Source organism: Quercus robur, chromosome 1, assembly GCF_932294415.1.
Source record: "Quercus robur chromosome 1, dhQueRobu3.1, whole genome shotgun sequence".
Lineage (NCBI taxonomy): Eukaryota > Viridiplantae > Streptophyta > Magnoliopsida > Fagales > Fagaceae > Quercus > Quercus robur.
In genome coordinates, this window is record NC_065534.1 from 14,863,897 (window position 1) to 14,878,350 (window position 14,454).

At 34.5% G+C, this 14,454-nt stretch overlaps 2 protein-coding genes across 6 annotated transcripts; one reads left to right on the forward strand and one right to left on the reverse strand.

Moving 5' to 3' along the window:
- Window positions 1-394: 394 nt before the first annotated feature.
- Window positions 395-2,698, forward strand: LOC126722558 (uncharacterized). Of its 2 annotated transcripts, XR_007654008.1 has the most exons (4): window positions 395-588; window positions 732-905; window positions 1,184-1,387; window positions 2,061-2,698. XR_007654008.1 is itself a non-coding variant. In XM_050425712.1 (3 exons), exons 1-3 carry the CDS (start codon window positions 469-471, stop codon window positions 1,280-1,282), a joined length of 393 nt encoding a protein of 130 aa, XP_050281669.1. In that variant the 5' UTR covers window positions 395-468; the 3' UTR covers window positions 1,283-1,641. The 2 variants fall into 2 exon arrangements, 1 of the variants encoding a protein (XP_050281669.1); XM_050425712.1 differs by lacking the exon at window positions 2,061-2,698 and having other exon boundaries at window positions 1,184-1,641.
- Window positions 1,899-12,341, reverse strand: LOC126722540 (uncharacterized). 4 transcript variants are annotated; one of them, XR_007654007.1, is made up of 12 exons: window positions 12,077-12,341; window positions 11,261-11,635; window positions 10,535-10,600; window positions 10,237-10,376; window positions 9,371-9,497; window positions 8,011-8,162; window positions 6,301-6,436; window positions 5,900-5,984; window positions 5,467-5,741; window positions 5,184-5,319; window positions 4,304-4,598; window positions 1,899-2,597 (listed from the first exon to the last, which is right to left on the reverse strand). XR_007654007.1 is itself a non-coding variant. In XM_050425698.1 (11 exons), exons 1-11 carry the CDS (start codon window positions 12,173-12,175, stop codon window positions 2,560-2,562), a joined length of 1,629 nt encoding a protein of 542 aa, XP_050281655.1. In that variant the 5' UTR covers window positions 12,176-12,340; the 3' UTR covers window positions 1,899-2,559. The 4 variants fall into 4 exon arrangements, 2 of the variants coding, with proteins under 2 accessions (XP_050281655.1, XP_050281661.1); XR_007654006.1 differs by having other exon boundaries at window positions 4,243-4,598; XM_050425698.1 differs by lacking the exon at window positions 4,304-4,598 and having other exon boundaries at window positions 12,077-12,340.
- Between the last annotated feature and the right edge of the window lie 2,113 nt (window positions 12,342-14,454).

Here is a 14,454-nt window from a genome sequence, read left to right on the forward strand (position 1 = left end):
TCATAGAATCAAAGCAAGTGGCCTTAGTTTGTGCATCCAAACCCCATTTTTTTATCACCCTTATTTTCTTAAGTAATGTTAAAAATACCTATAATGATCTAAGTAACATTACTTTCACCTAAGTTTATTACGAATTTACGATCAATAGTTGGAATAACGTTGTAAAGTACACACATTATTATATGGGCCGAAATCTTATTTTTAAAACACAATTTTAAAATAATTTCAAAATAAAGTATGTATGACGTGTGCATTGTGTAATAGTGAGTGTATAATTACATTTTCAGCAATAATCGTGCAAAAATTGTGTGAAAAATATTGTGAGCGGCATTTTCTCTACCAAATTTTTCATCCTTCCCTTTTCACTGCACCCAGAGTAATAGGCTAATTCCCTCCTTTTTTCCTAAATGCGAAAGAAAACGTGAGAAAGAGAGAGAGAGAGAGAGAGAGAGAGAGAAAGAAAGAGGGATGGACTTCGGGCTAGCAGCGCTGAAGCTGGTGTGCGCTCAGCTGAGGGAGGCCAAGGAAACACAGTCGCAAAACTCCTTCACTCTTGGCGGCATTCTCTTCCAACGCGCCTGGTTACAGGTCTTCCATTTTACTCTCTACTCTTCTTAATATCTCTCTCTATTAATATTGAATATTCTAATTCTTCTAATCACACCATACCCCCCAACACAACACAACCAAAACAAATCAAACTAATCCGTTGTTGTGTGATCACTGGTCAGGGCGTTCTGGTCTCCACCTCCGACGCGGGAGCCCCCTTGCTTCTCGACGACGGCACCGGCGTTATCCACCTCTCCCTCTCCGGCGACTTCCGTCTCCGCCCTTGGAAGACAGGGATGTATGTAATGGTGGTTGGAGGTTACATTGCGAGTTTGGGTGAGCCCCCCATGATTAAGGTACAAAACACAACAAAACCCCTCTGTTTTTTTTTTTATATCAGATAGACATTGATGAGTACTGTTGAACCTTGATTAGAAGTAAGAATCTTGAACCCTTAGAAATTGTTTCCTTCTATCCACAATTTAGGAGAAATGCGACTTTTTAAGGTAGATATTTTGGGACAATTTTTGTTTTAACTATTGCAAACATTTGGGCATTGCATACATGGTTGTTGATATGGAATTTTAGTATTTTTCGGGGTCACCTGAAAGTCTCTGTTGTGTCCTAATATCAGGTTCACAAGATTGTTGATCTTTCAGCATTCCCGGATCGAGAGGCAATGTGGTATCTTGAAGTTATTGAGGCATACAAACTGTTCTATGGTCCCAATTGAAGAACTTGTATGTTTCTGTTCAGATCATATAGTGGAGAGATAGTGAACTTAGTAACCCCATATGCAGATTGTAGCCCCATGATGCTGATTGAAATTGCCACAAAGGTCCCTTCATGGTTTCCCTCTTTGGCAAATTGTTACTTAGCAGTTAGCACCATTGATTTACAAGTTTTAAACTTCTAATGACATTGATTTTGTGTTCTTTTTCACTAATTCCTTGACAAGTATAATGACATAGATATTTGAACTTGAGTGATGGAGTCCTGTAATTATTTCTCCCCTTTAGTAAATTGTACCGGTAATGTGATTTTGCAAAATTTATAGACGGTTAATGACATTCTTTCATGCTTGTTATCCTCTGTTCTTTTTTGCATGGAATTTGAACATGAAGAATCAAAACTCCTAGTTTGAAGAGTTCAAAAGAATTGAAACCCAAATGTGCATTTTATTTTTTCTTCTATTCTCATATCTGCAGCTTAACAAACAGCTGCCTCTATTAATATCAGGTCATAACTTTTCATTTTCTGCGCTATATTTCAACACTTGGTGATCCAAATTCAGCCAGCCTCTCGAAATTTATAGCCTCTTTTAACCAGTTCACACTAAGTCGTCTAAATGAAACAAATCAAACCTTGAAAACTTAATGCTCACTCTTTTTACAATGTTCTGTCCTAACAAAATGTTTTGTGGTTGCCAACTAATGTGTACCATGAATTAGAGAGTTGTATCATGCTACAACAAAGCTTAAATTATCTGTGTTTTGATACAAGGAGAACAGCTAGAAGGGCAGCACATTATCAACCATCACAAGCCATCCCTGTCGTACTATTGATTCATGTTTCAACCAGGCTTAAGTAACTCTGATTTGATTCAAGCAGAAGTACTAGAAGGGCAGCACTTAACTAACCACGGCAACCCATCCGCCCCAAGCCCTTTCTTTTGCCAGTGAAGTGCATTAAGCAAGCAAATGTTTCTGATGACATGCCTTTATCTACATGCAATTTCCCCAAGGTCACATCAAAGATCCACTTGATTTCTATCAGAAAATCTACCTTGCTAAAGGGGGGCTGGAGCAATGTTAGCTGGCTGGGCTCATCAGATCATCGTTTTGATGTACAAGGCATAAATTGAATTTTTGCATTGTTGTAATGACAGCTGAAATTCCCACATTCCTTGCAGGATCCAGAATGGTGTTCCTCCTAGCAATATTCTGTGCAGGAGTCTGCTGTAATTGTATGGGACATACATCTCAAAAGTAGATCACAATTATGACACTTTCAAGAAAGATTATTCCCCAAAGCATGATGCAGAGAATCTGTAATAAAAGATTAAATATTAGCATCTGTGAATGAACATCATTCATAAATTTTTAGCTCTTTCCAAGCAAAAGTTCAATTAACATGTCGTATTCACACATGCAACAGCAAAAGGCAAACAATGCATTTTAGGGTCAATACAGGATATTAGAAGCAGTTATTTCCATCACAATTGGTAGGACTGGATATCAATAGGAGTATCAACAAACACAACAGCAAGAACATTAAGAATAGTTATAATAAACTAATAAATAGGGATCCAAGTCCATCATCATATTTCTCTCTCTCTCTAAAACACACCTACACATGTACACACTGGGGGTTGAACCAATCTTATTGACACTGCCATCAATTTATTGACTCATAATATGAAGATGGAACAAATCAGCTTTGGTACATTAAGATTCCCTCTTTACAATTCAGCTTCTAGATAAGATAGTTCCTTGCTCCAAACCAGGAAACAAAGAACCCTTAATTGAAGCAATTTCTCCATCCGATAACCGTTTACTCTTGTTATCAAAATACTTAAGACACAGTCAAGAACTGTGACTACATCATGCTTTAAGTCCATTACAGAATTGTAGAGAGAGAAGCTTTTCAAAAATTCTTGAGTTCATTGCTTTCCGCATGAACCAACATTGTGTTATTAGAAATGCCCCTCTGGTGAAAACTTCTATATATTTTTCAGTGAGACAGGTTTTCTCACTCGCTTTGTTTGACCTTCATTTTTAAGAGTTCCAATAAATAAACATGAAAAGATAAGATGATATCTAAGAGCAAAATGGTGTGAAACTAGCTTTATACTGCTTACATTCACAGTCAAGAAGGAAAAAAAAAAAAATGCAACACAAAAAACTAGCTTCATACTCTAAGGTGATATTGTTGTTGCCACCATCTTCTGCTTACTATTTTCTCATGCATATCATAGAGAGCCTACAGCTTCTCAATGACTGTGACAGAGCTTAGAGCACCACTGACAACACTTTCCTAATGTGTCAGACCTACCACTCAAATAGATGACCATAATACTTGGATCAGAGCTGTAAATTGGCAGATCTCTTTTCAGATCAGTTTCTCAGAATTTTCAGCAAGCAAGGCCCGAGGTAATTAGCTATGGCGCCTGAGATTTAAGATTAAGCCCTAACAGGTCAGAATCAAAAGAAGTAGAAGAAATCAAGAAATTGTTTAATCTTTTTCTTTCTAAACTGCCTAAGCTCTCTGTTAACCAACCATAAAAGCCCAAAATCGGTTAACCACATAGTTGCTTGGGAACCAAGTCTCTATTTTCTATAATACTATTCAAAAGAGAATTCTCTATTCAATTTTCCAAAAATGTCCCTGTTAAATTACCGATTGTCTCAAAAACTTAAGCTATTGGGATATGGTAAATTTAATCATTTAAACACATACTTCTAACACTCTCACTCTCGTGTGGGCCGAAACTATCTTTTTAATAAGTGAGGCCAAACACGTGGGATTTTAAATGGGAGATAGAGTGGAGGAGAAAAGGATTGAACTTAAGACCTCTTACTCAAATACCATGTTAAATTACCGATTGTCCCAAAACCTTAAGTTATTTGAATATAGTAAATTTAATCATTTAACCACATACTTCTAACAATCCCTATTAAATAATCGTCATACCTAGTGCACAAAGCTCCCGCTTCTGCAGGATCTGGGAGAGGTGATTGGTAGGCCATCTTACCTCCATTATTTTTTTGGAGAGGTTGATTCCTAGACTCAAACCCGCAACAAGTTGCTATGGACGGAAGGCACTTGCCATCACACCAAATGAGAGACCAAAGTCCTTAGAATAATGCAATGCATCAAGAGGTGATTGATCAACTCCCCAGTCACTTTGCACATACAACACCAGTAAACAATGATGATCTTGCGCAAAGATTACCCACTGTTAGAACTTTGCCATGAACCACTGTCCAAGCAAAAAGGCTACTTCTTTGGAACCTTGGACTTCCAAATTGGTTGCCATAAAAAAGAACCTGATAATAAGATTTCACATCAAACTTCTGTTTCTTAGATAATAAATAACCCATCCTATCTAAACCTCCCCCAAAGATGTTAACCATGTAAAGGAAATAAATTTGACGTTAACCATAATAAATTTGACCCCTTGATCATTCCCCTTCCCACATTTTGTTTCTGTTTTATTTTAATCTTATTACCGAGTGAAATAACATTACCCACTTGGGGATCAATCACATAGAAAATGGGCTCGATGCTCAAGGCTTGCTAACTTCTAATTCATTCTTCAAATGACATTGACGAGGACCAGACACTGCTTTGGATCTTTCTCCCTATCATCCTTTGTCTATGAGTGCCATGTCCCCTTGTGTTCATAGTATCTTCAACTTCTAACTAAAATTACATGACTTTAGTGATGTTACATACTGAATAAATAAAAAAGAAATATGCTGTCAAACAAGATAATTAACAAGCAAAAACTTTGTTCAAGCTTTACGATTGGCTAAAACAAATCAGTAGTGAATGAAATACAAGCTGTTTATACCATTTGAAGCATTGCAACAAATAAGATTGACAAATGAAGATAGAGAAACACAGCTTACTCAGATATTTATGACAGCAATCCAACAATCTATTGATATTGTCATTATCTGCAAGAAGTTTTCCCTTCATATTATTCTCTACAGCAGAATCCTTTGAAGCAGTCCATTGATTTAAAATACTGATTATCCTTCTAACCTGTCACATAGGTCAAGGGAAACAAAAATATTGCAAGACACCGCAGTTGAGATAAATAAATAAACCAAATGAGCCAAAAGGTACATAAAGTTTCTAAATCCAAATATATGTCATTGTCACTGAAAAAAGCAATGCAAAACAGGATACAGCTGTAGTTCTAGCATTTGATTTTGTGCAAGAGGTGGTCAAGCCCTCGTGTCCTTTGCTTAAGTCATCTGATTGGCAGTCGAGAAGCTCATCTTCAATCAGATCAGATTTGCCTACAAGAACTGAAACATATTGAAATAAACTTGATCTATTCATCTCATTTTCCTGAACTTGAACCAGTATCCTTGCAATAATACTCCAGAGTGCACTCTGTGCTTCTAAATCATCCGAGGCAAAAGGAAACACATCAAGCAGCCCCTGTAAGAATGGAAAATCTGGATGGAACTAAAGTGTCACTTCCAATCATAATAGAAGTTAGAAAAATTACACAAAAGGTGATGACATTATGGAAAAAAAAATTCATTACAGATAACAAACATAATTTTTTTTTTTTTTTTGATAGATTAATAGATAACAAACATAAATAATTTACCCTCTGATAGCTCCGAAGCTAAATCAGTTACTTCAGAAAGAATATTTGCAATTAGTACTGCAGCAGTAACACAAGAGTTGGCAACCTACAAAAGAAGTATAAATCAACTCAGAGGGCCCTTCAAAAAAAAATTTCGCTAATTCTACTTACTGATTTACAATTTTCATGTTTGAAGATTTTTTCAAGAAAAATCAGTATTAATAGGTAGTCACTTCAATTTATATAATGCTTCTTATAGTAGCCATTTAGTATTAATGACAGAAATTTCCAAAGTTTAAAAGAACTGATTGATAATTTAAATATTTGCAACCAACTATCAAAAAATTAACTGGAAAGAATGAAAAGAGACTGCACCACCAATAATTTCATATATCTGGGTATGCTACAAGCCTACAATGTACCTCAACTTTGTCAGGGAGTTTGACCATGTCACAAGCTAGTTTGAAAAGTTCCTTATTTGAACAGATTTCTTGAGAATGACCATCTAAAGCAGAAAGAGCTTCAATTGCACGGAAAACCACATCAAGAATTGAGTACCTGAAATTGTATGAAAGTGAAGATCAAACACAAGAACGAAAATAAATTCTGGAAAACAATAGAATACTTGCAGCAAGTCATCTGCATGATTTATCTCACTAAAGCATCAGAGGCAATATAAACCACTTATAGCCATAAATTTCAGAGAGTAGCAGCTATAATTAACAGCTGTCTTGGGTTATAAAATCACATAAGACATTAGAATCTCCTTGATGAAAGTTGAACATCTTTGTTTACTATCACAAAACCATACAATAAACAATGATGAAAGCATCAAAATACTTACTGACCCACGTACCAGCCACTAGACCAAACGACTTAACCCTTTTAAATTAGATAATTATACAACATTCAGTTATAAATTACAAGTAAATATTCTGAGATTTTAGAGCATTACACAATATCTACCTCACTAGAAGTACCAAACGCCTATGTATTAAGGTTCTAGGTCATTAATTGTTGAGCATGTGCCAGAAATTCAATGGCCAGAACCAAGTCATCTAACATGAGCCCCATTGATGTTTATTGACTAATGTGCCATCATGGCATATTCAAATTATTAACAACAATGGCCAGCTGAGGTAAATTACTTGATTATATATATGGTATTAGAAGTTAGTAATTGGACAACCACACTCTTTTTTTTCTTTCTTTCTTTTTTCTTTTTTTAAAAGAGATTTATTTTTTGACAAAAACACCAAATTTACCAACACTAGTTCAGATATGTGCCCTTACAAGTTATGGATCTCCAGATCCACAGCTATATTCCTTTAAGGAATAAACAATGACAAGGAAAACTATAAAGATACATTCAACTTGCTTTGACTCATAAGTTACAGCCAATACACAACTCTAAAATCATGTTACTAAATGTATTACCTTTTTTTTTTTTTTTATATATAAGTAACATAAGAAATTTTATTAGAAAAACTAACTACGTATACTGGAAGTATACTATAGTGGCAGATATCAAGAATCCAGATTACAATGATCAATAAGATCGGGGCGAGAAAAACAAGAATAAAAAGGCAAAACTATACTCCAATCAAGGAGAGTACGGAAAAAGAAAGACTTAATGTCAAGAATAGACCGTTCACAATCTTCAAAGTATCTAGCATTCCACTCCCACCATAAGCACCAAAACAAAAAATGTGGCACAAACCTCCATAAATCTATATTTCATTGTCTACCAAACTTGCCCTACCAAGAAGCCAATAACTCACTAACTTTATATGGCATAACCCAACGTATACCAAACAAACAAAAAACCATAGACCACAACTCATATGCTATAGGACAATGAAGAAGAAGGTGATCCACTGATTTCCCACACCTTTTACACATTAAGCATCACTCTAGCACTGAAATATGCCTCTTCCAAATATTACTGCCATTTGGTACACCCGATTCATGTAGCACATGATTATTACTTTGTTTTACTAGTCTAGTATATAATGTGTAATAGCTAAACAAGATAGTAAATCATAAATGTTCCATTTTATAGCATTTATGAAGTGAATTAGTCTACCAAATTCATATTGCATCGCCTAATTGAAAACAGAGTGAAGCCGTACCTTTCAGGTATTCTTTCACTCATTAATTTGCTCATCTCAAAAGTCAAGAGATTAACCAATAAACTTGGTAAACCTAGCTTCATCAAAGGTGGAAGAAGAACATGCAAAACTTCTGGCTGACTTTCGATGATGGCTAATAATAGTCCAACACTCTGTTCAGAAAGGGAAGGCTCTTCAGCAAATGAAAAGTAAGTTTAAGATTTCCAAATGAAGTATTTTCAACTCAGTAATAAAGCATTTACTTACTGTATACTTAAGCAATATTTATCTCTCTAAAGCATTAATTCCAGAAGCAATGAAAAGGGAATATTTAAAGTCTATACGAGGTCTCAAATTATAGTTTTATAATTTACCCCAAAACAAATAAAACTAGAAGAGCTAGCTTTTTCTAATCATCCCCAAAAGCTGAATTCGAATGTTAATTAAATTCTCTGTTGTAATTTACAAGTAATATTGTTTTAATCATCTCTGATTGGACATCATATGGAGTGAAATGCTTATAACACCAAAGATCAAAGTCTTTTTGACAATCTTATAAAAAGCTCACAAACTTTAATAGACACAAGAATTCAAGAATTTCCTTTTTTCGTAAGTACAAGAATTCAAGAATTTTAAAAATAATAAAATCAGAGAATATGATAAACCCTGATTGTATACTACCAAAAACATTTTCAAAAACAAGGAGGTTCTAACTGCTTATTGAGTTTGAATATAACAATAACTGGTGAATAAAAATACCAAGATAACACTTTAGGCCAAGAAGACTACAATAAATTTAACACTTTCTAAAAGGTAAAAGTATCTCTTTTAAGAAAATCTTTTACTAAAGCTTTTCCAACATTCCTAAAGTTTATTTCACTGCAATCGATGCTTAGTTGTGTTGAACAGTGCTGAGTATTAAATTCCTTTTGTCAACAATCCATTGAATAAGCCAGCCCTCTTGCCAAGTTAGTAGACTTCCATTATATAAGCTCTTTTAAAAAGATTATCTTTCTCTGTTTTTTTTTTTTTTTTTTTTTTTTTTTTTTTTTTTTTTTTTTTTTTAAATCATATCAAATCATTTAAATAGTTATTATAACCAAAATCTTCCTAAAACTAAAAAATTTCTTCATTCCTAAAATTATTCAACCAATTAGTCCTCTTTGGAAGCATGAAGCCCCAATCCCTAAAATGAGTTTGATAAAGGATCTATCAACTCCATAGTTGGTTTCAGATCCTTATCGCTGCAACTGCAACTCAATGTTATTCACTTTCTCTGAGATTGGTACTCACTACCACAAAATATCACCACAAGCACCAATCAAAATGAGAGCTGATCATTAAAAATTAAAGGTATTTCCTTGAGCTGAAAGCTTGTTACCTTTTCAACAAGCTGGAGATTTAGAGTATTTTCCACAATCCATAAAATATGGTATATAACATGTTCAGACTGCAATGCTTCAGCCCATGTAATGCATTCACTACTTTGAATACCCAAAGATAACAACCTGCATCAAAATATTAACCACAGGAGAAGTATGAAACAAACAGAATATTTTACATGCAGATCTGTATAAGACACTGCCCTACAATATTACAAGGTATGATTAATAACTTGAGCATCATCACTAAATTCACAATATGGAAAGAAGTATAATGTGTGTAGTTGGACATATGAAATTTTCTATGACATGAGTGATGCAACAAGCAAGAAGAGAGTCAGACACAGACACTTTACATGGGGGAGGATGAGAAAGAAAAAACATTTCAAGAAAATGAGTATTTCCTTTCAACAAATAAAAAAATAAATATTTAAATTCTATTTTTATTTGTAATTACGAATGCACCCAATTGATTTTGAACCCCACCACCTCACCCTCCACCTTGCACTTCATAAGGGGAGAAGGTTCCATTTGAGCTAGAGCTAATTGCCTTCACCAGCCCCCCCCCCCCCCCCCCCACACTCCCCCCAATTTGCAATTTTTTTCCAGAAGAAACAATGAACACCAAGAAAAAGAACATGAGCACAATAATTTTCAAGAGAGGCATAATGACTTTCATGCACCCGGGCTACAAGTTTAAACTTGATAGGGTAGAAAGCAAGGATAATTACTACTTCATATCACAATGAAATAAAACATTCTGGCACAAAATATATAAGTTGATACCAAATATGATATCAAATCCAAAATCTGAAAAATTAAATAAAATAACTGCAGGAATCACAAGTGGCTAAAAATATATTACCGGCAAGCTTCAGAAAGGCACTGAGAATCTTCTAAGAATAGTTGATCCACAACTATCTCAATCAATCTATTTGTAGAAACTATATGCTTCAACAGAGCTTCATGGCAGGCAAGGTTTCCAATAATTCCAAGGCTAATTTCCTGAAGCATGAAACTGAATCATTTTCACACGAAAGAATTCTTCAAAACCTCTAGGTTCCCAGTTCATCCATATACAAAAAGCAAATTAAAAGAGAGAAGGAACAAACATTACTTTATCATGCAAAAAGGATGATGCAACAAGCTGAAATTTGGCTTACCTTAACACGCACTGATTGGGAAACCATAAGGTTTGCTGAAAGTACTTCAAGTATAAGGTTTTGTACCTGCAAACATATGATAATTAGATTGTGATATAAAATAATTTATATTTACATCTCTAGCATAACAAATTAAATTACTGCTCAAAAGCCTACTTCAATGAAAATTAATACTCCCTCCATCCTACTTTGTTTGTCCTCTATTCCATTTTGGGATGTCCCAAAATATTGTCCTATTTCTAAAAATAAAAGTCATTAATTTACTAATGTTCATATTATACCCTTATTTTATTAATAATTCAATTTTTTGATAAATTTATTTAAGGGTAGTTTTGGAAACTTATACATTTTTAAAAGGTAGACAAGACAATAAATGATGTTTCCTTAAAAAGTTTGACTTTTCAAACAGGACAAACAAAATGGGACAGAGGGAGTAATTTTTGGGGTGCTTGCAGAAAGAAGGGCTGTGGGACATGAGAAATCTACATCAATATGATTAATCACATGTGCTCATGAAATTGTTAATGAACATAATCATCTTACACAATCCCAAGCAGGATCAAGACATTAACAGGGTTACATTCAAACTAGATAGGCAATGGTTTATTTGAGTTATAGTAGCATCGTCATGTCAAGGATGAAGGATGGTGACTTGACTCGTAATCAGAATCAAAATAAACAACAAGAAACATCAAGATTAAACAGTAGAAGGGGAAACTTGATTACCATGAGTTCTGCATTAGCTTTACTTGCAGCAAGATCCCACAAAATGCAACCACACTCTTCCCAAGCCTCTTCTCCTGCTGAAACACTAGGCCGATCAAATCTATGGCACGACTCCTCATCCTCTTCTTCTAGTTGAGCATGTTTACCACAATCCTCAACAATGTCCATGCTCTCAGATTTATGGTCTGACAAGTTCGAAACTTCTTGTCCAGACACAGAAGCCGCACTTCCTTCCACATGATCAGTATTTGCTACTTGACCAATGCACACATCAAAACCATGACTATTGCCGTTATTACTGGCATCAGTTGGTAGAAGCTTCCGTATCAGAGAGATTATATAACTAGGATCAACTGTAGTTGAGATGTCAAATAACTGCATAATAGAATGAGAAGGAAATATAAACATCATGTTTCAACATTAGAAATTAACTGATTTATTAACAAACATGTATGAAGTGTAGGCGAAATATGAACCCGAGTCCCTTTGTATCAAGAGACTTTAATTGTCGAGCTAATTGTAACCTATAAATCATGTTGAATCAGAACCAGTAAATATACCTAAGGTGTAAATAAATGAACATTATTTAACAAGTACTTTATATATCAAGTAAAGCTCAATTCTAAGCCTCACAAGAAAATGTAAACCATAAACTAAAAATCTATCAAATAGTGTGATGAATCGAGCAATGAAATCCTATTTATCTAGTTTTATTTGTGTATGAGTTTTCCATATATATATATGGTAAAGCAGTACAAAACTAAGCTAATAAGAAAGCAAATGAAAAAAGAGGCAGCGATGGAATGTAATAGTAACCTCATCAGGCGGAGCATAAGGGTGATGTGCCGGTGCATCAACTTCTTCTTCGACTTCTTCTTCTTGTTCTAAATGGGCTGGTTCTGAGTCCACCGACATAGTATATCTTCGATTAAGCTGAATAACAAGTCACCCTTACCCACCAACTATTGTATTTTGAAAATTTCTGGAGGCTCTTCCTCTACTTTCTCAAATTCCAGGTTGGGGGGAAAACAAAACGAGACCAGTTCACGAAAAGCCAAAAGAAAACAACCTTCTTTTTTCCCGGACTTTACATGTATATATATTTCCCCTGAAATAATTACGGTATAAATTTTTTATTTATTTTTATTTTTTAATTGTAGGTAAAAATAAGCTACGTTTTTATTTTTTATTTATTTATATTAAAAAACACAGTAGGGATATCTAGATTTTAGACTTATCTGAGTTTTTAATTAGATTAGATGGTTTAAGCATATGAATTTATCAAATTCGATAGATGCTTTGTAACCCGTTTAACCTAGACGAGCTTTTTAATTGGTCTAGGAAATATGTGAGACTTGTAGCTCAGAAGATTAGAGCATGTGACTACAAAATACAATATCTTTTTCATGTATTCCAATTCGCTTATATATCTTATTTTATTTTATTTTTTATACAAAAAATTGTCGATTTAGTCTTTTGAAAAAGAATACTATGCGAAGAAATTCTGTTTTTAAATCTTTGGGGTTGCATGCATTGTTATGGTGAAAGTGATTGATCTCTTGCAAGATTGGAGGGATTGGTTGGGGAAAACACTAGTTTAACAAATGAAATTTAAAATCATTATGTTTGATACAATGTATTTAGAGGGAGGGAAATAGGAACACTTTTGAGGATGTGAAGAGATTGAAGGAGTAGTTAATTGCATCATTTACATGGACTTTATTTGATTGGTCTCGGGCTTGGAAACCCACACACTAGAGGGGGGAGGGGGGCAGAGAGGCCATGCCCCCCCTAGGTTTTGAAAAAACCCTTCCTCACAATTTCTATGAAATATATATATACTAACTTTTACACATTGGCCCCCTAAGAAAATGGTCTAGCTTTGCCACTAACTCACATTTAGTGATTTTCTTTTGATGCTTATAGATTCCCTTCATTCGTGTACATAGTTTTGACTATTTACTATACTTTCTTGGTTATCTTATGTTCTTTTACATGCAGTAGTCTTCTTTTAATAATTTTTTTCTTACCTATCCTACATATATATATATATATATATATATATTAAGGTTGTTGTCAATGCCAAAACCATTTCTATATATGTCATGAGTTGCTTCAAGTTTCCAATTAACCTATGTGAAAATTTTAACTCAATGATAAGTAGTCTCGGGCTGGACAAACAAGAGATGAGAGAAGGCTTCAATAGCTAAGTCGAAAGTTGGTTTATATGTAATAGCATTTTGCTAACAATTTCGTTAATTAGCATGTTTTCGAAACTATTTAAAAAACTAGCATTTCAAGTCTTTAAGACTCAAGTTCAATGAAGAAACTCAAGTCTCAAAGACTCAAATTTCATGAGGTGGTAAAGTTGATGCGAAATAAATTCACCGTGAAACTCGAGTCTCTTCCTCGAAAGAAAACTAAAATAAGAAATAAAATAAACTGATTCTCTTCAGATTTAATGGTTGGGATGGGGGACCAACAAAGCTGAAGTAGGAAGAACGTATTATCACTTGTCATCATTTCATTTGGCTAGCTATTGATTTGTTGTTGCTCTGCCGAGTTTGTTTTGATGGGACATCAAATTGGCGGGACACGTGAATGGGAGGCATGGCTTCTCTTCATTGTTGCTACGCTGAGTTTGTTTTAATGGGAGATCACCTTCTCTTTTTTTTAAATCGGTGGGACACGGTCACACAGCATGGACTTCTCTTCTTTTCAAATTGGTGGGACATGGAATGGACTTCTCTTCTTTTCTTAGCCTAAGAGATTTTTTTTCTTTGGTGGGACTTGAGTCTTAGAGTCAAGTTCCATATCAGCTTTACCACCTCATAGAACTTGAGTCTTAAAAGACTCAAAATGCTTGTTTCCTAAATAATTTTAAAAACAGGCTAACTAACAAAATTGTTAAGAAAATCAAGTTAAATAGCATAAAAATCCTTGGATTTAGAGGTCTTAATGAGCATTCAAAATGGGTCTTTTAGCCAAATAATGGCGGAGTTTACCATATAACATCAATTGTTGTTTCACAAAGTTTTCTCTAGTTTTCAAAGCGAAGTACTTCCTAAAACGTTCCATTTTAATTTTAGTAGCCCACCTAAATAAAAAGCAACCAGGATTTATATAAGAGCCACGGAGAGGCAAAACGGTAATACACACAAGTAACACAACACACTCAGGACACAGAAGCCACC